We start from the raw sequence: 27,669 nt of genomic DNA, 5'->3' as shown, positions 1-27,669 counted from the left end.
TCTAAATACAATAAAATTCAAAAAGTACAAAAGTATGAATGATAAAAAGGAAACATATTTCAGAACTTTGCCCTGTTTCCATTCCTGTCCAGTGGCTTGATGATAGCTCTCCAGACCTTTGTAAAAGGCATTTATATTCATATGTATGTACTTAGGCCAATGATTTTATTTTTATATAAATGAGTTCATACTACAAATATGTTCTACCACTTTCTTTATTCACTACTGCCTCTTAGCTTTCCATGTCAGTACATTTCATTTTATTTTGCTTGCTAACGGCTGCATAATACTCCAAAGGTTGAGTGTGCCATAAGTTATTCCCCTGTTGATGGGGATTTGAATTGCTTCCTGTTTGAGGTTTTGCTTACTCGATATTACAACAATGCCATACTGAACATCTTTGCGCTTGTATCTGCCTGTACTCTCTAAGACTGGCTCTAAGCTAGATATCCAGAAGTAGAATCAGTGGGTTAAAAGATGGGTACATTTAAAATTTTGTGCTTTTCAAACTTTAAAATTAAATAATTAAACACCTTCCCCACTAATCCCCTTTCTTCTGCAGAGAGTTCTATCCTGGGAACTGACATTGACCTTCAGACCATAGACAATGATGTTGTCAGCATGGAGATTTTCTTCAAAGCCTGGCTGCATAACAGTGGAACAGACCAAGAACATATCCATCTTCTTCTTCCTTCACGGTGTTTCAGCAACATTTCCAGAGCCAGAAATGATTCAAGTACACATCCTCTAAAGACATATAGGCTATGATTATCTTAGTCTCGGATTAAGACTAGATCTGTGAGTTATCAGAATACAGAATAGTTGAGGTTTAGGGATTGAAAGAGGCTGTTCATTGTAAGCACAGAGAGTAAGAAAAGAGCTTCTAAAAAGTGACCACAGTTAGAAAACTGAACCTAATTAAGCCTAGACAGCAAGGGCCAGTTCGTTTAGGAACAAAGACTCAGATACCTCAATAATAGGGCAGCACCTAAACTATAGAAAAGCACAGTGAATCATATATTTTCTAAGGTTTTTCATTTTGAATTGTGGTAGATATTACTGACATAATAATTTGAGGCATGGTGGTACCTCAAAGTATCAACAGGGCCTGTGAGAAGATAAAGAACCAAAGTTTTGGTTTTTTTTTTAATTTATTTATTTTGAGTGAGTGGGTGTGCACGAGTTAGGGAGGGCCAGAGAGAGAGGGAGAGGGAGAATCCCAACAGACCCTACCCTGTCAGCGTGAAGCCTGAACTCAGGCCTGATCCCATGAACCATGACATCATGATCTGAGCCCAAATCAAGAGTCTAGTACTTAACCAACTGAGCCACCCAGGCGCCCTGGTAAAGAACCAAGATTAAACCAAGATTAAATAGAGGTGTGCTGGATAGGAAGATACCTAATTGAACTAAACTAAAGCAGCTACAGAGACAGGCCCAACCGAGGACAACTAGTAGTCTAACTAGTAGAGGTGGAGGTTCTATGAGAAAAATGGGTAGAGATCCACACCCACAAAGGGAAGACCCACTGTGATCCTTTCTTTCTGAGGCTAGCCATCAGCTCTTTACCCTCCCACCCCTTCCTCACCCCCATTTCAACCCAGAGCCTGGAAAACCTTTGATGACTTACCTTGATTTCAGTCTGTCTTTCCTTGATGTATAAATCTTCTTCCCTGGACCTCCTTTCCATTCCTTTAGTCCAAAGCTGGTAGTGCCAATTCCTCCCTGTCCCATCTTCTGGAATCCACTTCATATATATTTTTCCCCAAACACTATATTACCTCCTCTCCTGCATTATCCCATTTCATCTTCACCTACTACCGCAAAGCAGGTACTGTTACCATATGCCAGTGAATCTAAGATGCTATCAATTATGAGATACACCATTACTTTATGTACCAATAAGAAAGAAAAGCACTGCCAATTAAACATGACATAAATGTTTTCTTGTCACTTAGAAATATTATTCTATCCTTACTGAGAAGTTAGGGTGGTAAATATTAAGAGTGTGCACCTGGCCAATGGCAACTGTAAGACACATATAGTATGTGGGAGGAAATGTGTTTTAGAATCAATTAGATACAATATTATCTCCCTGTTGTACAGAAGAGAAACCTGATACTTAGAGATATTAAACATTTTCCCAGGACTGCACAAAAAAATTAATAGCAGAGCCAGAATTTGTAGCTAGGCAACTCCACAGCCCACTCATAACCCTACGATTAGAAATCTGTATTTTGTACATTTGCCTATTCAAACTTCCTCTGTGCCTGACTTCTCCATTGTTAGGTCTGTGGGCTGTAGAACTGGAGAGCTGTGTTCATCTGGCTGAGATTCTCAACTCTGGTTGGAATACGAATCACTTTTCTATTAAGGAACTTTTAATTTTTTTTTTGTTTTTTATTTATTTTTGAGAGACAGAGACAGCGTGAGCAGGGGAGGGTCAGAAAGAAAGGGAGATACAGAATTCGAAGCAGGCTCCAGGCTCTGAGCTAGCTGTCAGCACAGAGCCCAACGCAGGGCTCGAACCCACGAACCATGAGATCATGACCTGAGCCAAGGCCGGACGCTTAACTGACTGAGCCACCCAGGCACTCCAGGGAACTTTTAAAAGATACTGATGTCTAGGCCCTACCTCACACACACTAGTGACATTGGGATCTTGGGAGATGGAACCCAGATACCAGTATTTTTTTAAGAAATCCCTCATGTGATTCTTACTGAGAACTACTGGAATTGTAGTCTCAACAGTGCTCCAAAGCTGGGGAAGGCTGTCAGCCCTGAGAGCATTCATCAAATCCAGGTCTGTCTGCCTGTGGAACCTGGATCCTTACCTAGTATACAACCCACCTCATGCTGGGCAGTTCTGAACAAAGATGCTGCCTCGTGCTGGCACTTCTCTCATTAGGCACGCTGGGGCTCTCCAAAGTCAGGAACCCCTGCAACCAGCCTTTCTTCAACTGTTACACAGCATTTGCCCATGGTATTGTTGAGAGTTTCTCTATTTTCCCCTCCCTTGTTCCATTGCTTTCAGCACCTGGGTCAGAGCCAGAATGTTTATCTCCATCTACAGTCATTTTTTTGGAAATGTGCAGATCTTCAGGATGCATGGCAGAACTTAGATCCAGACTCTTCAGCTCTTCTGCTGGGGAGGACCACCTAGAATCCAGAGGCCCAGGCACAATTGGAATGAAGTCTGGGGAAAGCAGGCCCCCTTTGGGGTGGGTGTGACCCACCTGAGAGTTTATACAACCACAGTAAAGACCATAGTGTGGTTATCCATTATTTAAAAAATTGATGCATTGCCACACTGGATTTGTGGAAATGTAGCACTCCGTAAAAATGAAACAAAACAATACAAAAGTCTGAGCTCTCCTACTCTAGGATCTTTTGAGGACTGTTCCTCAGATGTTCACTCTGACTCCTTGCAAGGTTTTTCACCCACCCTACCTGCTTCTGTAGCTGGCCAGAGCCTCTCACCCCCATCTCCAGGTGCTTCTCTCAGAGGCCTTCTGACTGAGTGCACAGTCAGCTTCACATTTTTCATTTCATGGGTTTCAGAGTCTGCCATCTCTGCATCTGGGTTCTGGGTTATGAGAAGCACCTGGACTCTAGGCCTGCTAAGACAGGCTCCCAGCTTTGGAGCACTGTTGAGACTACAGTTCCAGTAGTTCTCAGTAAGAATCACATGAGGGACTTTTTAAAAATACCGGTATCTGGGTTCCATCTCCAAAGATCCCAATGTCACTAGTGTGAGGTAGGGCCCAGACATCAGTATCTTTTAAAAGTTCCTTAATAGAAAGGTGATTCGTATTCCAACCAGAGTTGAGAATCTCAGCCAGATGAACACAGCTCTCCAGTCCTACAACCCACAGACCTAACAATGGAGAAGTCAGGCACAGAGGAAATGGGAGTCCTAGGCCACGTCCCTCTTGCTGACTTCCTGGGCTCTGAGACATGCCAGGCCAAGACTGTCTTACTCAGAATTAATGTCGACATCTGACAGCTGGGCCCAGGAGGGCCAGCTGAATCTGATATCTTTTCTGCCATCCTATTTATTTTTCTACATTATTTCTACTTTCATTTTTACCTCGTGTTTATTAACAGTATTCAAACCTGATACACATTTCATTGAAAAACTGTAATATCGAGGATTCAAGTCTAGTACAGCAGAACATTGTACACTGTGGCATGTGAATGTACCTGCCAGAGCAGAACCTTACTACAGAAGAGCATAATACCTTGATGAATAATTTATACCTAGGTGAAGCCCCCTCAGAAAGGTTGTCTGTTGCCACAGTGATGCTCCAAAAGGTTCTACACTCAGGTTTCTTTGGGGAATTAAAAAACAAACTATTTCTGGGACTTATTCCTTCCGCTCCCCTGAATGTCCCTAGAAGAGCCCACAGAGAAACAGTAGCTGTCAGCTGACTCCTCTGACTTCTGCTTTCCTGCTCTTCCTTCATCTGACCTGTAGTCTTGCCAAAGCTTAGCCACAGGGAAGCAGCAGAGGCAAGATTTCCATCTGTGATTGCAGAGGGCCTCTGCATACCGTATTGTTAGCTGCCTCCTCCACAGAGGGCACATACTCCTCTCAGGCTGGATCACAAGCCAGATCTCTCACCATGAGGCAACTGCTCAGCCAACCCAGAAGTAAAACAAGTAAAAATCATATCAGACCCAGAAAATAAGTTAACTATTGTATTGAGCAACACTGTAGGTCTGTCCAGACTTGCTCTGCCTTTCCAAACCAGTCATACTTTCCCCTTTCCATTCCCCTGCCTCCTCCCAAGCCTTGCTTGCCTGGTGGATGTGGAATGGGTAGCAGATGTTGTCTCTTAATCACATAGCCTGAGGTAGCTTCTGACAAACAGTCCCTCCCCTGATGCCATTTTTATTGTAGTGTGCCTGAAATGTGATCTCCAAGAGCGATTTCTCAGCCCGTCCCTGCTCCCTGGCACAGCTGATGGCTCCTTGAGAATGGATGACCCCAAAGGATACTTCAGCACACTTTACCAGATGGCCTCCCAGTCATCGGCCTCTCGTTACAAGCTCCGAGTGATCAAGTATGGGACAAGGGAACTTCCCCAATCCATGCAAATGCTTACTCTCACTGGTTCCAACTAGGATCCCAGAGATAGAGGGCATCTCCAGGTCTCCGGCAGGTGGGAGTCAGTTCCAAAGCAGCAAGTACAGGTATGAGAGTGAAAGAGCAAGGTCAGGCCGCTCAGCATGTGGAGACAAATGTGCAGATGGTGAAAGATATGCCTCAGTAGGACATTCTAAAGCCTGGATGAGGATTGGAAATCCAGAAAGTCTCTGAATGTGGAGAAAAACAAATCAGCAGTATTTACGCATTTAGCAACTGTTTGTTGAATCCCTTACTGTGTTTAGGTATCTGGACAGAGATCTGACCTCCAAGGACTAAAGGGTAGATAGGGATCAACCCATGCCTTGCCACTTCTCTAAGTACTAGAATTCCTGCTTCCAGGAGAACCAGTTCGCAGGGAGAATTAGCAATGATGGCAAAGACCGCTTCTTCTGCTTCCTGGTTCCTATCACAATGCCTGTGCACAAGTATCTGAGTAAGCTTATCCATGGGTTTGTGACTGTGGATGCTGCTGGGGAACTTTCTTAAATTTATTCTCTTCTTAAATGCATCCTGTCAGCACCTTGCCACAAGAAAGCCAGAACTGGGATGCAGATGGTTAGCATACTGTTGAGCTACATGGTTATTGTAACAGGGGTATTCTGGGAGTGCCCCAGAGAAGTTACTTGGAATGGAATGAGCTCAGGAGAAGTAATATCCATCAGAGTCTACAGTCCTTATGATGGCTGCTTCACTCATTGATTAACAGGCTTTGAGAATCTAATGTGTGCCAGATACCTTACTAGCTGCTGGCCATGCTAAGGTGAATAATTCACAGGCATTAGCCCAAAGGATTTCACCACAGAGTCTTAGATATAAGCTGAATATTAGCTGATCTGGGGTCAAGGCCCTAGATATCACTGAGGAGACTTTCACTGCCATTGTCTCTTGCCAGGGCTCTAAATTCCAGTGGGATCTGTGAGTCATTGACATACGGACTGCCCTTCATCCTCAGACCCACAAGCTGTTGGCAGCTGGACTGGGATGAGCTGGAGACAAATCAGCAGCATTTCCATGCTTTGTGTCACAGCCTGCTGGTGAGTACCCATGTCCCCAGGGGAGCAAGAAGAGAGTTAAAGCACCAACCATAGAAAAGTAACTAACTTAATCCTGCCCCAATCCCAAACCTGTCCCAATTCTCAAGAGGACAGGAAAAAACTGGAAATACTCTGAAATGTGGATTAAATATGACTTGCCTTTTTTGTTTCATGCTATAGAGAACAGTTCCTGAACTCGGTTATGTGACACTAAACTCAAAAATCCCTAATTTTGTACATTTAAATGGAAACAGGGCATTTTCCATATAAGTAACTATATTTTAACACTATTCTCTTCCTAATACCAGTATAGACATTACAGTTTATCTAAATGAAGAACGCCTAGACTGTGCCAGAGACTTTGCTAACTCTAGATATTCAATTGTAACATGATAGACTATCCATGGCCTCAAGAAACTTAGTCTCTAATAAAAGAGGTAGAATTATATATATATAAATTATATATAATTTAGAAGTTGGCATCTGGGTGGCTCAGTCAAATAAGCATCCAATTCTTGATTTCTACTCAGGTCATGATCCCATACTTCATGAAATCAAGCCTCACATGGGGATCTAGGCTGACATACAGAGCCTGCTTGGGACTTTCTCTCCCTCTCCCCCTGCCCCTTCACTGTTCCTGCTTTCTCTCTTTCTCTCTCAAAGTAAATAAATAAACATTTAAAAAACAATTTACAAGTTAGAATTTTATATGATGTTACATAAATATAAAAATGTAATTACAGCAAAACCTTGGATTGTGAGTAACTTGTTCTGCAAGTGTTCTGCAAGACGAGCAAACATTCCTAGTAGATTTTAACTTGATAAGCAGTGTTCTGCAATATGAGTGGTACGTGATGCTGAATGTCACATGATCACAACTGAGACAATGGTTCTTAAAGTTCACTTTGATATACGAGTGCTTTAGATTAGAAGCATGTTTCCAGAATGAATTAGGCTTGGAAACCAAGGTTTTGCTGTGTGTGTATATAAACAGTTAATTGTGAGAAGTCTGTGAAGGAAAAGAAGAGGCTACTGCAAGAAAGCCTTCCTGTGAAAGTGACATTTAAACTGAGACCTGCCAGTTTACGGGGTGGGAATTAGACAGGTGAAAGGCAGCAAGAAGAACACGCCTGGGAAAGGCATGTGAAAAGACCTCAAAGCTGAAAAGAGCTGAGGAAAGAATCAAGAATGGAAAGGCCCCTGTGACTGAAACAAAGAAAGCAAGGGAGAGCGAGCCAAAAGGTGGGGTTGGAGAAGTGAGCAGAGGGCAGATCATGCAAAGCTTTGTAGGCCAAATTTAAGGACCTTGGACTTTGAGTACAGAAAGAAATCATGAGAAATGATTTGAGTTTTGAAAAGATTACTTACCAAACATTGAAAATGAACTGGCAGAAGCAAGAATGGGCACAAGAAAATGAGGTGGGAGGGCATTGCAGTAGTTTAGGCTTAGACTAGAATGTTGGAAGTCAAGATGGAAAAAGCAAACCACCTAAAGAAATATTTTAGGGAAAAAGTCAGAACTTGGGCAAAGATTGGATGTAGGGAGTGAGGAAGAGGAAGGTATCACATAACTGCTTGGTTTCTGACTTGAATAACCCAAGTGGATGCCCAGTCCCTTAAATGGAAAAAAAAATAAAAGAACACACACATGAAACACTTAGAAAGCAAAATAAAAACAACTGCAAATATAATTGAGGACGAGCCTAACTGTAAGTGGAAATAGAGCAACAGTTTGACCTAGCACAGCAATGTGTGTCTTTCACTATCAGAAGCAGGTTTCTTTTTTCCTGTTTCAAAGCCCACACTCCCTTTTAGATCCGCCCACAGAGTTCCTGTTTCCTATCTGAAGAACACCCATCCCCTGGCTTTGCAGAGCAGAGACAACAGATATGTCCTGACTATCAGAGCCCACAGCTCCGGTGACTATTTTACTCCACCCCATTCCTCAGGATCTCAGTGATGCTACATCACTCTGGAGGAATTTCCCTCAAGTGGCTTCCCTACATTCTTACAGTGTGTGATCTTTCAAACAGACATTTGCATTTTAGTACACTGCTAGAAGGAGTGTAAATTTTCTGGAAAATGATAGCTACTTCAAAACTTTAATTCTATTGCTGGGAGTGTATGTAGCACAGGAAAACAATCAGAAAAGGGAACAAAGATATATATAGTACATGCTTATCTCAGTGTTATTTACAATGGTAAAGAATTGGAAACAACCTAGATGTCCTAAAAAGAAGAAAGGTTAAATCAAAACAAGGGAAAGGTTATGGGAACAATAATTCAGCCAGACAATGACATACTATGTAGCCATAAAAAATAAGGATAGAAAAGAGTATTTTATCACATCCTGGCTTACCTATATAAATCAGACTTTTCCTGCCTCTGAATTTGGTATTTGAACATCTAATATTTATTTATTTGTTCAACAAATATTTCTTGAGCACTATCTACCAGGTACCATTCTAGGGGCCAAAGAGACCTCTTTTTTTCACTCCTCTATCATGGAAATGTACAGGTATGTGTTGACTCATCACTAATAGATATCTACATCTTGGGGCACTTATTAAGTGCGAGTCACTTAACCTAGTGCTTTGCATACTTTACCTCATTTAATCCTCACAATAATTCTCTGAAATAGGGATTGTTGTCCCTATTTTTACCCATGTAAAAGACTGAAATCTAAAGAGATCAAGAGAGTTACCGAAACTCACATAGAAACCAAAGTGGCCAAGTCAGAATTTGAAACTAGTTCGTTGACTACAAAGCCCATGCTTTTACCTTCCTTGCTAAATTCCCTACTCTGGATGTAGCCAGACAAACACACAACGCTGAAGCTGACTCTCCCCTCACCTAAAACCCCCATGCTTCTCAACTTCGCTGGACTTGAATTCACTTAAAGTGACCAGTTACTTGTACTAGCTCCTCACCCATCTTGTGTTACTGTTCTCTCTATTCTGTGTTTGTCCCACTCCACCAGATTAAGGAACACTCTCCTTTTCTGGTTAAGACAGAAGCAAAACAGTGTTTGAATGACTCTTCCTTCTTGCTTTTCACATGACATCTCCCAGCAGCAAAAGTCCTGAAAGGCAGTGTGTTATAGAGGAGAGAATTCTCCCACAGTACTCTTCCGGTTCTTTCAACAACTATCTTTCCAGGACCTACTATGTGACAAGACCTTTCTTAGAGCCTGAGCCTCTTTGACCCTGTATTTTGGAGCTCTCAGCACTTCTCTAACTCCTTGGTTTTCTAGTCTTTCTTATACCTTTGTTATGTGTTCTTTTAAAATATGATGTCCTCAGCTCCCCACATAAGTCTTGCCTTCTGTTTCTCACTGCAACATTTCCCCTCCAGCTAGCTTCTCATTCTAACTTCTGTCTTTCTGTTAATAGCAACCCCGCCGTTGTCTGCTCACCCAGCCTTGAAACCTCAGTCCCCTCCAGCCTTCTCGCCCTTTACACCCACTTCATCACTAAGTTGAATCAATGTTCTTCTCATCAGGTAGGTTGTAACTATCCTTTCCTTGGGGTTCCCACGACTTGTTCTCACCAGGACTTCTTCAGTAAACTCCTAACTAGCTTCCCTGCCTCCAACCTCTCCCTCTTCTAATTTGCCCTGTGTGTTAGACCAGATTAATCTTCTTGAAGCACTCTCCTATCACTTGTTTTTCAGTGGTTCCAAAGACTTGTCTGTTTCATCCCCGTATCATCTCTGCATGTATTTTCTCCTCTCCATTTTTATCATTACTATCCTAGTTTAGAGGCTGTTTACCTCTTCCCTTTAATAGTGTAATAATCTCTTGTCTCAATCCATTTACTGTTCCCCCTACCAGTTCATTTTATTTACTGCCAAGAGATTAATCTTTTTGTAACATAGCACTGACCTTGCCACTCTTCAACTTAAAGATAGTTTGTGGCTTACCTTTGATTATATTTTAAAATCCATATTCCTTAGCCAAGTATTCAGACACCAGTCCATCTCTGAGCATTCCCTTTTGTGCACCAGAGAGTCCAACCAAATTACTAATGTTTAATTGCCCCATCTTTGAACCTTTATTCATATTGTCCCTTCTCCCTCTTGCCATATGCTGAAACCCTACCCCATCCTGAAAGACTCAGCTCACGTGGTGCTTCTGCAATGATGACTTTCTGGATCTCTCTATTTCTCAAAAGACCTTTGTGTGCTCTATTTCCTTTTTTAGGGAAAAGCATATTTCTGTTAACTTTCCACCTATTTTCTTTAATATACTAATCAATTATGATTTGGATTAAAGTCTGTGATATAAGTCTGACTACCCAAACTCCAGGATAACACGGTTGCCTTTTCCTGTCATTTCTACCACTTTCTCATTTTACCAACTAATTTCTCAGTCTGAGTCAGACTTTAGGTTTAAAGTATAAATTCTCCCTTTGTTACCTTTCTTTCTGGGGAGTAGAGGCAAAGCAGTTTTCTAATTTATTGTGGTAAAATTTAGTTTATACTGTCCCATGAAAAGCATAGACTTTGGAATCAGATGGCCGTAGGTTCCTAACAGCTTCATTATTTCCCAACTGAATAAATTCAGGTGATATACTTAACCTCTCTAAACATCAGTACACTCATTTATTTGAAACCCTAACAAATCTAGTGGCCCCATTTGGTTTAGCCTCTGTATAAACAGTATACAAAGAAGCACTATCCAGAGGCCAAAAAGTAATTTTAGAATTTATTTGTGCTTTCAAAGAACACCAAAGAGGAAATACTTCATAACCCACAATGACATTTTTCAGATTTTCATCCTGCACTCCTCAATTATATCTAACAAGGAGCTATTCCAAAAGCCTGTCTCTCACACACAGACACACACACACACACACACACACACACACACACACACACACTTAAAAAAAACTAAAACTCTGTCTACATCATCAGTCCCTGTTCCTCTACCTTCTTCCTCCATATCTCAGCTCTGTATATATTCTGCAGATTGGCTTACCCCTCTGACATACTCTGCCCCCTCCTCAAGTTCTGTCTCTGTCTTCCTGGGTTTTTTTTTTTTTTAAGATTTTATTTTTAAGGTATCTCTACACACCCAACTTGAGGCTTGAACTCACAACCCTGAGATCAAGAGTCACATGCTTCACCAACTGAGCCAGCCAGGCGCCCCTCTCTCTTCCTATTAAAAATATCCAGGAATAGAATTCACATGTCTTCTCCTTTCATGAGTAGAAGTACAGTGGGAGAGAACGAAAAAAAGAGAGAAGGTGCATGACACACACACATTAGTAACTCTTGTCCCTGTCACATGTTAAAAAGAAACAACAAAATATATTTCATGTAGTTTTTAAGGTGATTAAATAATATTGTAGGTTTAAATATGTCTGACAAATGATTGCACATGGTGGTTGCTTAGTAGTTCTGTGATTTACATTTGTTTCTCTTTTTTTTTAATAGCGTCTAATTCATTGCAAATAGTCTTCATTTTTTCACCCATTTTCTTTAATATAGTAATCATAATTATTTTAGAGTTCTTGTATACTGACCCCAATACCTGAATCATCCATTCAGCTCTCTATTTTCTTTTGGGTTTTGGACATGTGGTTCTGTCTTTTGGTGCATGCACCCAGTAATATTTTAATGAAAGATGCTCAATGTGTCTAAATAAGTTGCAGAGGCTCCAGTTGGTATTCCTATAGATATGGTCCATCCTGACCTGCAGGAGACAGATAGAGTGGTAACATAACATCCTATTTTACTCAATAGCTGTACTGAATCCAGGATGGACTGCAGTCCTGCTAAGGCTCAGTCTACTCCTGGTTTGTTCCTGGCCTTCCAGGATATTCCCTGAAATCTGGTGTATTATGTGCATCCCTTGGAAAATCCCAACTCTAATCACTCTATCCTGAGTGTGTTAAAATGCTCTGCTTCTAAAGGCTTTCTCCTTGGGTGTTTTTGCCTCCTGCTCCATGAAGCCCCAGTATTTGGTAAATGTGCTGAGTGAAAAATTGGTTGGAGCACCCACCCCACCCCTGCGTGGTCTCCACCTAAAGATCTGCTTGTTTCTCCCTTCCCTTGCAAGTGCCTCAGCAAGTGCACATCCTAGATTCTCAGCTCCCTCCCACTCTTCCTCCAACTCAGAATCAACATATGCCCTCAGGGTGAAAGCAGTTGTGATTTCCTCCTCTCTCCGGATTCTTCCCACTCCAGAGACTTAGCTACCACTCATTTTCACTGTCTCACACCTTCTCGCTGCCTTCAGATAAATGGCTTCTGTATATTCCAGCTTTTCTAGTTGTTCTAGGCAGGAGAGCCAGTCTGCCGCTGACCATTTCATTCCACTCAGATGCAGAAGGAGTTGCTTGTTAAATGTTCATTCATTCCCCCACTTTGCATACCTTATTTGGCTAGACAGCCTATAATACATTTTCTGGTCTACTCTCAGCCAGTTGGCTGGCTCCACCAAGTTCTCATTTTCAGGTTCCTGGGTTTCCTTACAAGCATCAGCACAGCTCAGTTGATTCAATGCTGTCTCTTCCTCTGCCCCTTCTTTTAGACATTTTTTTTAATGTTTTATTTATTTTTGACACACAGAGAGACAGAGCATGAGAGGCGGAGGGACAGAGAGAGAAGGAGACACAGAACCTGAAGCAGGCTCCAGGCTCTGAGCTGTTAGCACAGAGCTTGACGCGGGGCTCGAACCCACGAACGTGAGATCTGACCTGAGCCGAAGTCAGAGGCTTAGCCGACTGAGCCACCCAGGCACCCCTGCCCCTTCTTTTAGAATAGTTCTGAACCAAGTCTACACTGCCATAATTAAACTCTAGTCTTTAATACCAGGCCATCAGTCCTTATCAATATCATAAATGTGTGTAACTTTTCTAATTACACTTTACACACCCTCTAAACTTGAGTCAACTGCAGCCTCCCATGTTATTCCATCCCCTGATATTCTTACTGGAGAATTGACTGTTCTATCTTTCTGTCCTCCTCATAGATTATTTTGTTTTATTTGAGTATTTTACTTCCTTGTCTTCAGAGGAATAGCACTTCATCAGATAAGCAAGGTTCTTGATAAACCCATTCCCCAGCCCTTCCTGAAAGATATGTGCCATCCATCAGTTCCTGGAAATTTCACTCTTAAATCAGTGCGGACCACAAGAGAGCAATGTGTTTGTACTTCATTCTTTGGAACCTTTATAGATCTATATCCAAGAATTATTAAATTATTTATAGTTTCACAAAATGTAATAAACATTATCTAATACTTATTCAGTAGATGTTTAACTTTAAAAATTTAACACTTCTTGGTACTTACTGTGTGCCTGAAACAGTTCTAAACACTTCACAAATATTAATTTATATAATCTCCATAACCATCCTTTGAGGTAGGAATTATAAACTCTATTTTACAAATGAAAAAACTGAGGCCCATAGAGGTTAAGTAATTTTCCAAGATTACACAGCTAGGAAATAGAGCCAGAAAGGTTGACTCTGGGACCCAAACTCTTAACCGGTCTATAGCCATATGAAATTCATTATCCTATTAACTGCAGAAGTTCCCTCAGATAAACTCACTACTCAGTAAGGATCCTCAAGATAGTTTCTCGAACACTTTTATCAGGAAAAGCTATGGGGCTCTCTTCTAGCAAAAGTGGGTGGTATGCATTTCTCTGAGCTTACCTAATCTTGGCTCTGTAATTGCCCTACCCTTATTTTCCCTTTGCCCAATCTGTTATTTATGTTATCTTTTTGTATTGTTGCATTTTTCTAAACTGGCATAACTACTTAGTGGAATATTATAGGGAACAAATATATATATATGAAATAAATAAAGTTAATTTTTCCAAGTATTTATGAGATGAATCTATCCCCAGGAAAACATAATTTCAATTATCAAATCTTACTGTGTAGTCCCAGTTATGTAGCTAATGACTCACTTTCCACATCCTCATTTCTCTTACAAAGTCATGTCTGTATGAACTAGAAAAAGAAATGAAAATACCACCTAGGTCTTTCAATTTCCTACTTAAAATGTCAGAGTCTCTGGAGATGCATTCCAGAGCTTTACAGGCCATGTCTGCCCTAATTGGCCACAGAAGTGACAGAATTCAAGCCAGGATGTGTCCAGCAGGAGTCTAAGTACACAGGCGATGACCTGGTTGGTCTGTAAATGGGTGGGGATATGGAAAGTCCTTGGTTACATTAGGCAAAGAGTCAAGAACAAGAATCCAAGCTAACAGTGGGGTGATAGCAGGTCAGGAACCATTAAAAAAAAATCAGAATGAAGTTACAGTGTCAAGCCTTCAGGGGAAACAGACAGATGCTAGAACAGACAGCGGCTAGTATGGTCCTCTTGTGACCCAGCCTTGTTTGTTTCTTTTTGCTTCATTTTTCACCATGCCCCTTCCATCCTTTACTCCAGCCACACTAGTCAATTACTAAGTGTTCCCCTAAATATGCTCAACTGTTTGACACTTCCATACCTTTTTTCATGCTGCTTCCTTCCTTTTGCCTCTACCCACCTGACAAATATCTACCCATTTTTTCCTAGATTCTGCTTAAATACCTGAACTAGGAAGCTATTCCTGCCCCCACCACAGCCTGCCCTCACTCATCTTTTTCCCCTTACCCATGTATGTACCTGTTGTCACATCTATCTTGACCTTCACAGCAGTGATAAGGGGGATGAAGTTGCACCTTAGTATTCTGGTGTGAGAAATGTCATATTATTGTATTTTTTCTAAACCAAATTTAGAAAATATTAATCCCCAAGAACTAGGATGTTGACACAACCAGTGTCTTTATGAGTCCCTCTCTGGTTCATACTCAGAATCCCAGGGCCCTAATAGTCTAGAAAATGTGGGAAATGGCCCTCTGGTCTTCAATACATCTCCAATACAATGTTGAAAAGAAGTGGCAAGAACAGATACCTTTTTCTTATTCCTCACCTTAGGGACAAATCATCCAGTCTTTCATCACTACTTATGATGTTAACTGTGGGATTTTTATAGAGCCCTTTACCAGGTTAAGTTTCACTTGGTTTCTAATTTGTTTGTGAAAGGGTTTTGGGTTTCATCAAATACTTTTTCTGCATCTACTGAGATGATTATATAGTTTTTTGTCCTTTATTTTAGAATCATGGTATATTACATTGTTTGATTTTTAGATAGTAAACCAACCTTGAATTCCTGGGATAAAACCCCATGTGGTTGTGGTATATACAGTTGATCCTTGAACAATGTGGGGGGTTAGGGGTGCCCAACTCCCTTGCAGTCGAAAATCTCTATGTAACTTTGGACTTCCCCAAACCATTAATTGCTGAATTTAGTCCCAGTACATCATATTGATGGCAGACCAAGGAAATGCTAGTTTAGCGGAATTAAAGCTTTTACCTGCTATAGTAAATTCCCATCTGCCCTTCTGACAAGGCCTACCCCAGTGCCATTAAACTTGTCCTTTCTTCTTCTGTCTCCTCATTAGCCACATCATCTTCCTTTCCTTTTCTATCTGTAAAGGATCCCTTTGGCTGCAGCTAAGTGAAAATGAATCCAACTCTAACTTGAGTTTATTTTCATTTTTGAGTTTATTTTTCTAATGTAACAAGAAGTAATGGGGACAAACAATTCTGAGACCAATACAGTTAATCAATGATACCATCAAGGACCAGGATCTTTGCATTTTTCCACTGCAGCATCCATAACAAATATACTTCATCCTTATGCCTCTTCCTCATGTGGCTATTACACCTTAAGACAGGATTGCCTCTTCCAGGGAGAAAGAAGGAATAGGGTGAAGAGGCAAAAAGCCTGCCAGCATATTAGAAAGTTTTTCCAAAAGGCCCACACAACAACTTCTGCTTATGTCTCATTATTTAAATCTAGGTCACATGTCACCCCAGACCAATCACTGAAAGACTGTGTAAGGAGAAGGGAGGGCGAGGGAGTAGTGGCCAGTCAACCAGCAGTGGCTATGCCTTCCTCCACAGCCTTAGAAATTAGAAGTTAGAGCATAGGTAGGAGAGAATGAACTTGGAGCATGGCATGCCCTTCCACTCTGCCCCTGTCCATACCTGTTCTAGACAGAATCAGTCCCCACCTCCTAAAATCAAACCTTCCTAGCACCTTCTGTAGCAAACATATCATAAGTGCAGACACATTTTCACCTGCCTTCTGATAAATTCACCATCTAACTCATTCTCCTTTCTTTGGAATTTGCAAAGGGACACCTGGCTGGCTCAGTCAGTAGAGCATGAGATTCTTGATCTTGGGGTTATGAGTTTCAGCCCCATGTTGGGTATAGAGATTACATAAAAATAAAATCTAAAAAAAAATAGAATTAGCAAAAACGTGTTGTCATTCGCAGTTATTAAGCATTGTTCAATTTGAAGACCCCAAAATTATGTCCCCTGGGACATGCTCACGTCTTTTCTCAACTTGCCTACTTGTCATGGCAGTTAACCATTTCCATCACAGGTACAACTGCCTGTGCCTACAAGTCAACCCATGACCTGGGTAATATGTTCAAGCTTGGGTCCTAGACTTCAGATCTCTAGTGCCATTAACTACTGTCCAGGAAGAGGTTAGAAATTCAGAGTCTAAAATAAAGATCTTAAAGTTCAACTTTCCTATCTCTCACTTTCCCCCAAATGCTCCTGAGAATTACAGATAAAGTAATATCTTTACCAAACTCTAATAAGTGGATTTGCTTTTCTTCCTTCCAGAGCCTTATTCTAACCTCTCTTTAAATCAGCCCAGAAGTTTTAAAGCAGTCTGTAAAATACTTTCAACTCAGTCTCTTTCTAGTCCTCTGATAGCCCACAGATCAGGAGTTACTTTTGAGTGGCTCCTGGGTAGCTCAGTTGGTTAAGGGTCCGACTCTTGATTCTGGCTCAGATCATCATCTCATGGTTCATGAGTTTGAGCCCCATGTGAGGCTCTGCACTGATAGCATGGAGCCTGGTTGCAATTGTCTGTCTCCCTCTCTCTCTGACCCTCTCATGCTTGTGCTCTATCTCTCAAAAAATAAATAAATAAACTTTAAAAAAAAAAAAGGAGCTCGTTTTGAGAGACCTCAGTCAATTCTTTATACCAGTTCTATAATAGAATCCTAGCTGCTGTTTCAAAGTCAATGGGCTCAAATTTTAAGGATCATAATTTTTCTGTGTACAACATTCAGAGTTTCTTTTTTTAAATTTTTTTAATGTTTATTTATTTTTGAGAGACAGAGAAAGAATGTGAAAGGGGGAGGGGCAGAGAGAGAGGGAGACACAGAATCTGAAGCAGGCTCCAGGCTCTGAGCTGTCAGCACAGATTCATGAGCCTAAGCCATGAGATCATGACCTGAGCCAAAGTTGGATGCTTAACCGACTGAGCCACCCAGGCGCCCCTTAAAGTTTCTCAGTAATCCCACAATGTCGCAGTCGTGAATTTGTTCCATAACACTGAGGTGTAAGAAATGTCACATTGCTTTAAAAAAAAAAAAAAGCTTCAAGAAATGTTACATTGCCATAGTTTTAGCCCCCAGTGATTTGCCACAGTGGCAAGATATTCTGTTCTCTGTGGAGTCTTGGAAGGGTGACCAGTCACACCAGTTTGCCCAGAATTGGGGGGCTTTCTGGGACGTAGGACTTTCAGTGCTAAAAATGGGCAAACTAGAACAGTTGGTCATCCTAAGTATTGGACAAATGTTAATTTACAAACCTTTTTACTATATTATAAACTTTCAAAGGGCAAGAAACATGTCTAATTTCTACATATTCATGCCTAGTGCTCGGGACATAACAGCCACCTAATACATTCTTAATAAATAAACAAACTAATTCACAAACAGATGCATGAACCAGCATAAAAATAGATTAAAATAATAGTAATAACCCAAGTCTGATTCATATCAGAAGTTACATGAGCCATTGGAAATGGAGGGCCCTGCCACTTCCTACTTATCCTTCCAGAGAACATCCCTTCCAGGCTTAAAGAGGTCATATCCTCGGAGCAGGACAAATCCCCCTTTACACACACACACACACACACACACACACACACACACACCATAATTTCTACATCATCCATTTACAATGTAATGGATTTGAGAAGGATCATGTAGACTTTCCATCACATTTGGATCTGTCTTCAAGAAGACAGCACATTTCCAGATATGAGCAAAATGGTTTGGGTTTAGGTTTTTTTTTTAATATTTATTTATCTTTGAGAGAGAGAGAGAGAGAGCGCGCGCGCAAGCAGTGGAGGGGCAGAGAGAGAGGGAGACACAGAATCTGAAGAGGGCTCCAGGCTCTGAGTGTCAGCACAGAGCCCAACTTGAGGCTCAGATTCACAAACTGCGAGATTATAACCTGACCGAAGTTGGACGCTTAACTGACAGAGCCACCCTGGTGCCCCCAGATATGAGCAAAATGTTAAGAAGGCATAAACTTCTGAAGGTACCTACCACCTGCCCAGCCTACCAGATCTCCTCAGAGTTCTGTGCTGCACAAAATGATGACACTGCATTTAAGTGTCTGGAACCTTCTGCACCACCCCCACCCTAGCACGTTCCCCGTGGGGTGTAACTCTAATGCTGCAGCAGGGTTTTTTTGTGCTTCACTATGTCACTTTCCACATGTCTTCCACAAGACACTGATACTCCTCTATCCCCTTAAAATCTTTCCCCCGTTTGCCTTTCCTCTCATATTCTTCCAACTCTTTGCATCAGAGCGGGTAGAACTAATGCGCTTTCTTTCATCTTCTGTAGCAGAGAGGCTGTTAGGTCCTCTAGGTGCTAGGTGGAAGTGCTGAACACCTAAGCGAGAGGGCACAATTTGCAGATGATCATAACAGTTCTGACTCCACAATTCTTGGAGTTTTGTGGTTTTCCTTGAAAAACTACCACAGAAAATTGCCTTATTCCCATGCCTGATTTAAAAGGGCATACCTATGAGGCCCCCGGGTGACTCGGTCAGTTGAGCATCTGACTTCAGCTCAGATCATGATCTCGTGGTTTGTGGGTTCAAGTCCTGCATCAGGCTCTGTGCTGCCAGCTTGCTCAGAGCCTGGAGCCTCCTTTAGATTCTGTGTCTTCTGTCTCTGCCCCTCCCCTGTTTTCACTCTGTCTCTCAATAATAAATAAATGTAAAAAGAAAGAAATTTCCAAGGGCACACCTAGAAAATCTGCTAATATGTCTGTGTGTCTCTTCTCCTGACCCATGGCACACGGCAGAGTCACCCTCTCTGTTCTACAGGACCTCTCACTCAGTCACTGCCCCCAGAACTCTGACCGCTCTTTTTGTACCTGTAAGCTTTTCTGTCCCTGCTCTTTCCTCCTCCTCTCACTTGGATCACCTTCTTAAACCCTTTCTGGGTATTCTACAGATACTCCCTAACCAGCCCACTCTGATCTATCATGCAACACAAGCACATTTTGTCACCCTCTAAACAAGGCCTGAATTTTCACAACAGCCCACAGAAGTCTCTGTTTCAGGACTCTGTTTTTAAGAATTATAAATCTTGGGGTCCCCAAGTGACTCAGTTGGTTGCGCATCCAACTTTAGCTCAGATCATGCTCTCCGGGTTCATGGGTTCAAGCCATGCATTGGGCTGGCTGCTGTCAGTGCAGAGCCCCGCTTTGGATCCTCCATCTCCTCTCACTGCCCCTCCCCGGGTCATCCTCTCATTTTCATTCTCTCTCTCTCTCTCTCTCTCTCTCTCTCTCTCACACACACACACACACACAAAACAAATAAATAAACATTTAAAAATAATAATAAAGGGCATCTCTTAACTTGTTCTGCATTGTGAACTCCAACCAGGGAGGCAGAGCACTCCCTTGGGGCAACTCAGGTAGGAAGTCCCTGTCTCCCAGGACCAGAGAAAAATGGTTCAGGCCTCCCTGAAATTTGGGGAAGCCGTGATTGAGACAGATCTTCAAACCATGCCAAAGACTGCAGGTGAACCAGCATTTATATATGTCCTTGTTTCAGAAAAGAGAATGGCTGCTATTGGCCAAAGCAGAGCCCGGCAGTGGAGGACACAGCCCGCAGGCGCCCGCCAGCACTTTCTATGTGATTATGCCATCACGCTCCCCCACTCTGCTGGTGAAAGCGGTGGCCACGCGGGAACTGTTGCTGCCGAGCCCCTTCCCGCTCCTACCTGAGGACCCACCTGAAGTCAGCCTTAAGACTGTGGAGGCAAGTGGAGCTCAGATCTCATGGGGCCACAGGAGGGAGAGAAGAGGTGGGAGTTGGAGAAAAGGATGAGGGAGAGGAGTAAGGGGGTGGGGAAGGACTAGGGAGCAGAGGGAGGAGGGGCTGTTCCAAGACCGCGGTGGAGGGTCAGAGAAGAAAGCAAAGGTAGGAACTGAGGCCAGATGGAGGGAAGTAATATGATGTGTGTCTGTGTGATGGTGTTTTTCTCTGCTTTGTGTGTGTGCGCATCTGTTTCTGTTTGTTGACGAAAAGAGGAAGAGGCAGTTAATATAGGCCTTCAGGATAGGAAGGGCTTGAAAATGAGTCTCCCAAGCAATGGAGGGAACCGCATTGCCATTTTCCCCCTCCTCCCTCTCCTCCACCCCCTTCCTCCTCCTACCTTCTCCCCCTTCCTCCTCCCTTCTGCCCCCTTCTACTCCTTCTCCCTCCTTCTCCCCCTTTCTCCTCTTGTCTTCCTTGGATATGGATTCTGGATTTCCTCTGCCAGCCTCCCCTGGATGAGGGCAGGAGGAGGGGCTCTGGGCAGGGGGAACTGGAGCCACATCTCGCCGGGCCACTGGCTTACGTGCGGAGAGGACAGAGCCTGGGATTGTGTTCTTGCCTTGGCGGCCACCGGGATACAAAAAGAGGTGGGCACGAGTGGCCGTGGCTTGCTCAGCGTCTCACTTCAGAGCCAGTGGTTCCTGGCACAGGATGTTGTGGCCGGAAAACCTGACTGCTCAGGAATGCTGTGCTTGTGTGCCCTCCGGCTCGCTCACCTAGCAGTTGGAGAACTCCATGTACTGGCCCGGGCACTTCGAGCAGCCCCGGGCCTCCGACACGCCCGCCCTCACAGCTGGCACACTGGATCCCTTGTGACCCTCCCGCGCTCCAGCCCCTCTCAGAATCCCATGACACACTTCTGAGGGCCGGAGTATTTAGTGTCCCTCACAGTTGTGCCTACTCTTGCCTGACACATATGTCACAAGCACTCAGACCTGGGAGCCAGGACACCCAGCAGGGTCCCTCATCCATTTCAGTCTTCAGTGAAGCCCTGCGTCTTCACACATCCTCCAGCCTCTCCCACTCCAGGATCTCCAGCTGTGCCGTGTGTTCTGTGACCTCAGGCTCCCGGGTGAGGCTCCTTTTCTCTCTTCCACAGAAGGTGCTGGACAGCCTGGAGCTGGAGCCCACCTACAACCCTTTGCAGGCTTGGAGCCACCTGTACTCACACCTGAGCAGCACCTTGACGAAGCCTCAGGGACGGCTCCAGCCAAGCTGGGAAAGCCGGGCCCTAAGAAAGGTACAGCTTCCTCCCTACTCCCTCCTTTACGCCCAGAATCCAAGACAGCCCTTCTCCCCTGTCCCTGGCTTCCCCCATCCAAGGGAGCAGCCCCCCTCCCCTGGTGGAGGGGAAAACAAGGCCAACAGAGGAAGAAGAAAAAGACCAGCCCTTTGCCCTAGACCAAGGAAATTACAACCACTGCCCAGTGGGAGGCTTTCCTGGCTGGCCACTTACATATGGTGATGTTTAGGTATCTTCACTGTGCACTTGTGATAATTTGTTAATCATTTAACAGAACATTGTCCCACTAAGCAAACTGGCAGCACTGAGAGCACAGCTTCTGTTTAAAGAAAAGGCTGAATGGAAGGTGGAAAAAGAATTGTCCAAAGGAAAGGATATTAGCATTTACTGAACACCAGCCACTTGCCAGGTTTTGTGACAAGTGCTCTCACATGTATCTTTCTTGAATCCCTGCAGCATCCCTGCAAGGTAAGTGTTATGTTCACTGTACAGATGAGGAAAAGGAGGCTGACCAAGCTAGTACGTTGGAGTCCAGGCTTTAGCAACAAGGTTAAAGAGAGAAGAGTAACCGAGGGTGGAGTTATTTTTTATGAAATTTATATTCTACAATATTTATATAGAATATAAATTCTTAGTCTTTTCCTAATTTCTCAGTAACAGAGCCTTTAGGAACTCTTGTTTTGCCTTAGCTGAAGTTACAAGAGAAAGATCTTTCCAAACTACAGTCAATCTGGAGATGAAAGCTGAGCTCACCACAAGGTAGCTCGTAGACAACCTAACAGAGAAGGGACACTCAGCCAGCAGATGGGCACTGTGGAGACAGGGCAGGGGACTCCCCTGCCCTTGACCTTGAGGCTGTCACTTAAGGGATGGGACACGTGAAGCAATGTGGACAGGAGGCCCAACAAGGAACAGGATAGGAGATCAGGAATCACGTCTGGGCCTCAGAGAAGTCTCTGCTTTCTTTGCAGGCTGGGCAGTTGCAGACAAACCGAGTCCGAGCCACAGTGGCCCCCCTACCTATGACTCCAACCCCTGGCAGAGCCCCCAGGATGCCAGCAGCCAGCAAGCCTTCCTTAGAAGCCTTCTGGCCTTCCAAAGAGGAAGAAGTGCAGGAGCAGAAAGAGGAGGAATATCCCTCTGGGCCCTAAGTCACCAGCGCTAGAGCCTGGCTGCCCTGCTTCGCCACATGCACACCAAGGCTCATACAGTGAGTGGCCTCTGTGGTCGGACTTCCCTTATCGCCACCTGAGCCTCTGTGAGTTCCAGGTGACTGGGAAACGGAGCTTTCCCCGCCTCTGGCTTCAGTGCTGCCGCCGCCCCACTGCTTAGGCCCAGAACAGACACACCTGAACTTTTTCCTTCTCCAAGCAGGAACTCATTTTCTTTTGGATCATTCGATACTATTAACACAATGAAGATTAAACACCCAGTAAGTCTCCACCATTGTTAGGAGCATTCCCAGCCCGAATTTCTCCTTGTAGTTCCCCATAAACAGGTAGATGAGGTCATGTCAACTTCAGGAAACGGGACATCAGGAGACAAGGACAAGGTTTTTAGAGCTCATGAAAATAAGTAGGATTGAAATCGCAGCCTCATTCCAAGGCCCGCATTCTTCTGGCTACACCCACCACACTGCCATTCCCTTCAATTCCCTTCAGCCCTCAGACGGAAAAGTGGTTGGTGCTGAAACCTACAGACAAAGGGGGGGCAGGGCGGGCAGGGTGTCAGATGGTATCACAGCTGAGAAAAGGAAAACAGTGTGGAAGAGATCTGTTCCCTTCCCGTTTGTCTCTCCCCAGGACTGTCCACTTTTCTTTTTTCTTTTTTTATTTTGAGAGAGAGAGGGGGGGGGGAGAGGGAGAGGGAGAGAGAGAGAGAGAGAGAGAGAGAGAGAGAGAAAGAATCTCAAGCAGGGTCAGTGCTGTCAGTGCAGAGCCTGATGCAGGATTTGATCTCATGAATGTTGAGATCATGCCCTGAGCTAAATTAACCAAGAGTCAGACGCCTAACTGACTGAGCCACCCAGGCACCCCTGTCCACCTTTCCATTGACCCTCTCCATCCACAGAATAATACCATTTATAAGATGCTTAATGTGTGATTCAGGTGGCACTAAGTACTTGAAAATTTTAACTCTTTTCATACAAACAACCCTGTGAAGTAGAGTCTGTTGTTGGGTTTTCCCATTTTATCAGGGTTGGGGGGAGCAGAGGGGCACTGAGGGAAACTGAGGGTTACAACTTGCCCGGTATCACAGAGACAGGCTCAAGCCCACGTGGGCCCTAGACCACCCAGGCTTTCAACACCACATCACTCTGCTCACTTCCCTGCCACCCCATCCTCCTGTGGATTCTCCTAACCCCCTCCACACCCACCCAGCACCCCTGTCGCTGTGGCCCTTCTATGACTATTCACACACATAGACCTCTTAAATTCAAACTGGCTTTAATGAGAATAAACTTTTTAAAATCTATGTCTCTGGCAAAGAACAATGCAGGGGTCAGGATCCAGGCACAGTTCTGCAGCTCCCTGTAGCCTCCATGCAGGCCACTGTGACTGCACCAACTCAGAGCAAGCACCCCTCTTCATAGATCTGGTCCAGCCGCTGTCCATTCCTTTCAGGAGAATGACTTAGGGGTACTGGTCTCCCCTAAGTCCTATCCCTCACCCCTGCCATCTGTCCCACTTCCAGGACTTCTTGAGATTGACCATCCTCCCCTTGACTCCCCTGATCCCCCTGGTGCCCTGGGCTGGCTCACACAGGACCTCTGGTCCCTGCAGGTTCTAACAGGTGTCTTTGATCCCCAGTGCCACCTCCCCATGGTCCTTCCACAGTATCCCAAGTTTCACCCTCTCATGTGGAGCTCTCTGCCTTGGCCCTGGTCCCATCAGCCCCTGCCCCGGCCAGTCCACAGTCCCAGCTCCCCGGGGCGCCACCACTCTTCTGGACCTGGCTGTACAGGGCAGTGTCTGAGCTGTGGCCTCTGCCACCACCACCGCCAGCACCGCCAGCACCACCGCCAGCTGCCAGGCCCCGGGGCTTGGGAGCTGGGAGGGGCTTTGTGCTCCGCGGAGGTGGCACTTCATAGTCATCAGTGGCAGGGTTGTAAGGGAGCTCGTAGCCCTCCTCCTTCACCCGAGCCTGGCACCACCACGCATCCTTGGGCTCCTGGGGCAGATCATACAGCTCCCGGAGAGCAGCTGGGGCCAGGCCCTCAGGTTCATCATAGATGGGGTCCTCTTTGGGTTCTGTCAGCTTGGCCTTCAGCAACTGCTGCTGCACATGCTGGTACAAGTCCCAGTAAAGAGGTTTCTTTAACTGTGCCCCCTCTCCTGCTCGTGCAGAGGTGCTGTCCAGGGGGTCTGAGTATAGGGAATCCTGGGAAGGGCCTGGAGGAATGCGCAGTGAGTCTAAGGGTTCAGCATACAGAGCCGGAGGAGTGCCCAGGAGTTCCTGAGGGCCAGGGAGGGATGCCAACTTCCCCTCTGCGGCCTCTCCTTCATGGGAATCAGCTCTGAGACTGTCCTGCCCTTGACCATCCTTTCCCTGGACCTTCTGCCGGTGAATAGCTGTCTCAACCGCCTGAAAGATGTCATTCCCCTGTGCTGTCTGGAAGGTGAAGGTTCCAGGGCCTGAAGGGCAGCGGCGGCCAGCCTCAAAAGAGAACATGACCTGAAGAAAGCATGGAGGGAAGCATTACCAGAAGCAATGAGAGGAGATGAGTCACAGGGCCCGACCTAGTTAGGAGATCCACAAAGAAAAGACTACCTGGTGGGGCACCTGGGTGGGTCAGTTGGTTAAGCATCTGACTTCAACTCAGGTCATGATCTCACAGTTTAGAACCCCACATCAGGCTCTGTGCTGACAGCTCAGAGCCTGAAGCCTGCTTCAGACTGTGAGTGTGTGTGTGTGTGTGTGTGTGTGTGTGTGTGTGTCCGCCCCTCCCCTAATCTTGCACTCTCTTTTTCTCTCAAAGAATAAATAAACATTGAAAATGTTCTTTAAAAGACTACCTGGGAAGGGAGGGAGGGCCAGGGACTAGGTAAGGAAGAGCTATCCTGAGGACAGGGCTTCCCCTCTTCCTGTTCTGCCCCACCCCCCAGCTAGCCCCACCCAGAAAGCCCGCGCACCTTGTCCCGGCCATAGCGGCGCAACAGAGTGTAAGGCCAGGAAAGGAGTGGCTCCAGTATCTGACTCTGGGCGCCTACGGTTAGGAGAGTCAGCTTCTCAGCCTCCACCCTCAGCACATAGGAGCCATGCAGGCCACAGCGCTCAGCGGCTTCAGTCCTCTGCACGGTTACCCAGAACTGGGATCCTGGAAGGAATACGCAATTAGACTGGCACCTGGCCGCACTGGTGGGTGAGGGGTCTGGGGAAGCGGGAACAGGTTGTCAAACATTCACTTGGAAACCAGCTTCAGGAGCTTCCTACTTACCCCATGGGTCCCTGACCATTTAATCACTCCCTTCCCAAGGACACCCTTCCTTTCCACCCCATCCCTGCCAGGGCCTCTCAGGCATCTACCTTCCCAGGTGGGGCTATACAGCGAGTTCTCCAGCATCTCCAAGGCAGAAAGCTTGGGTGGGTTCTCAGCAGGCGCCAGAGCCCAACTGCCTTTCTGGAGTAAAGAGAAAGACAGTATCGAGGACCCCGCAATTCCCTCCACAACGTTCCCAGGGTCCAAGCCAGCTCAGGCCCTCTACTGCTGTAACTGCCCCCACCCCCGCGTCGCCTCCTGGCCCCGATGCATTTCACCCCAACCCCTTGAGGGCAGCCCAGGCCCCCTCACCGGAAAGGCGTTTCGGCACAGTGTTTGCACCCAAGCGGCGCTGGACGGCGCGTCGGCCGCCAGCAGGTGGGAGCGCTGCGCAGTGTCCAGGCGGAAAGCTGAAGCGCCGGGCTCAGGTGGGCTCTCCACAGCCACTGGGGCCACGCTCACACATTCTGCCAGACGGATCACCTTGCAGTCCAGGCGGCGCGAGCCCCCTCGGCCCCCTCCAGCGCCCGACCCCTTGTGGTCAAAGAACTCGAGCCGCGCTACGCCGTGGGGACTGGCAGGGTAGAGCACCGCCCAGGTCTTCCTCCATCTCTGGGGAGAGAGAGCGAGAGGCGCTGGAGAGGGAGCCGGCGAGCACCCGCTGTCGGGGCCCCGACGGGAAAGGAGAGAACCGGCGCAGGCCGATTTCGGGTCCGAAGCTTACCCACGGGCGGCGAAGTTTACTGAGAAGGATGCCCCTCCGTCTCCCCAGGACCAGAAAGGGCGTACCCCGAGGCCGGCCGCCGCTTCTCCGCAGTGTGAAATCAACTTCACGGGAACGTCATTGGGCTCTATAGCTCCGCTCCCGCACTCCATCCAACCCGCTGCCGCCCCCTCCCTCTCTCTGGGTCTCTAGCCCACCCCTAGGTATGATGGGGTTCCGCAGCCCCTGCCCCCTACTACCTTGGTACCGAAACGCTGACTTTGCAAAAAGAGCGGCCCTTCCATCACAGCCCCGTCCATGGCCCCCGGCGGTTCCTTCCGCGCTTCCTGGCCCTGCGGGCTAGGGGCGGGGCGGGGGCGGGGCCGGGCCTCCGAAGGCGTTCCCGCCCCTCCCCTGGCTTCCGCGGACTGCGCAGGGGGCGCCAGGAGGGGAGCAAGAAGAAAGGGGAGGGGGTCCCCAGATAAGGTGGCGTGCACCACTCTTAGACCCCTGCCCACGGCTCTGGGACTCGCACAAGTGACTCCACCAAAGGAATGCTCGCGGTTTCAACCAGAGGGCTCTGGCGCGCCTGGGCTTAGGGGCTGTATACGACGTCATGTGCTCAACGTGACTTCAGAGTGAAGGTCGTGACGTCACTCCGAAAACGCAGTCTGGGGCACCGGAGGGACTTTGTGGGCCTTCATTGCCTGGGTTCCCCTGACTGGATCCGCCCCCAGCCCGGTTGGAGTCGGGCTGTTTACACTCCGCGGAGCCGGGGACCTGGGGAAAGGGATGGGGGCTGGGGGCTGGAAAGCTTCCCGGAGCCGGGATTTGAG

At 45.7% G+C, this 27,669-nt stretch overlaps 2 protein-coding genes across 4 annotated transcripts in view; one reads left to right on the top strand and one right to left on the bottom strand.

Annotated features, from left to right (window-relative positions):
- Positions 1–23,091, top strand: part of M1AP (meiosis 1 associated protein) — a 67,618-nt gene extending 44,527 nt beyond the window's left edge. The window contains exons 4-10 of the mRNA XM_029937673.1: positions 563–736; positions 4,904–5,066; positions 6,045–6,186; positions 20,141–20,347; positions 21,507–21,647; positions 22,107–22,118; positions 22,622–23,091. Of these exons, the coding sequence (XP_029793533.1) occupies positions 563–736; positions 4,904–5,066; positions 6,045–6,186; positions 20,141–20,347; positions 21,507–21,647; positions 22,107–22,118; positions 22,622–22,801 (1,019 nt within the window). The 3' untranslated portion in view covers positions 22,802–23,091. The remainder of the gene's footprint in view (positions 1–562; positions 737–4,903; positions 5,067–6,044; positions 6,187–20,140; positions 20,348–21,506; positions 21,648–22,106; positions 22,119–22,621) is intronic.
- Positions 23,092–24,080: 989 nt separating this feature from the next.
- Positions 24,081–27,180, bottom strand: DOK1 (docking protein 1). Of its 3 annotated transcripts, XM_029936270.1 has the most exons (5): positions 27,094–27,180; positions 26,443–26,742; positions 26,178–26,271; positions 25,784–25,968; positions 24,081–25,325 (listed from the first exon to the last, which is right to left on the bottom strand). In XM_029936270.1, exons 1-5 carry the CDS (start codon positions 27,151–27,153, stop codon positions 24,507–24,509), a joined length of 1,458 nt encoding a protein of 485 aa, XP_029792130.1. In that variant the 5' UTR covers positions 27,154–27,180; the 3' UTR covers positions 24,081–24,506. The 3 variants fall into 3 exon arrangements, with proteins under 3 accessions (XP_029792130.1, XP_029792131.1, XP_029792132.1); XM_029936271.1 differs by lacking the exon at positions 27,094–27,180 and having other exon boundaries at positions 26,178–26,267; positions 26,443–26,520; XM_029936272.1 differs by lacking the exons at positions 26,178–26,271; positions 27,094–27,180 and having other exon boundaries at positions 26,443–26,520.
- Positions 27,181–27,669: the final 489 nt, after the last annotated feature.

This window comes from Suricata suricatta, chromosome 4 (genome assembly GCF_006229205.1).
Source record: "Suricata suricatta isolate VVHF042 chromosome 4, meerkat_22Aug2017_6uvM2_HiC, whole genome shotgun sequence".
Taxonomy (NCBI): domain Eukaryota; kingdom Metazoa; phylum Chordata; class Mammalia; order Carnivora; family Herpestidae; genus Suricata; species Suricata suricatta.
The sequence above is the reverse complement of the archived record's forward strand: the minus strand, read 5'-3'. Positions and strand labels throughout refer to the sequence as shown.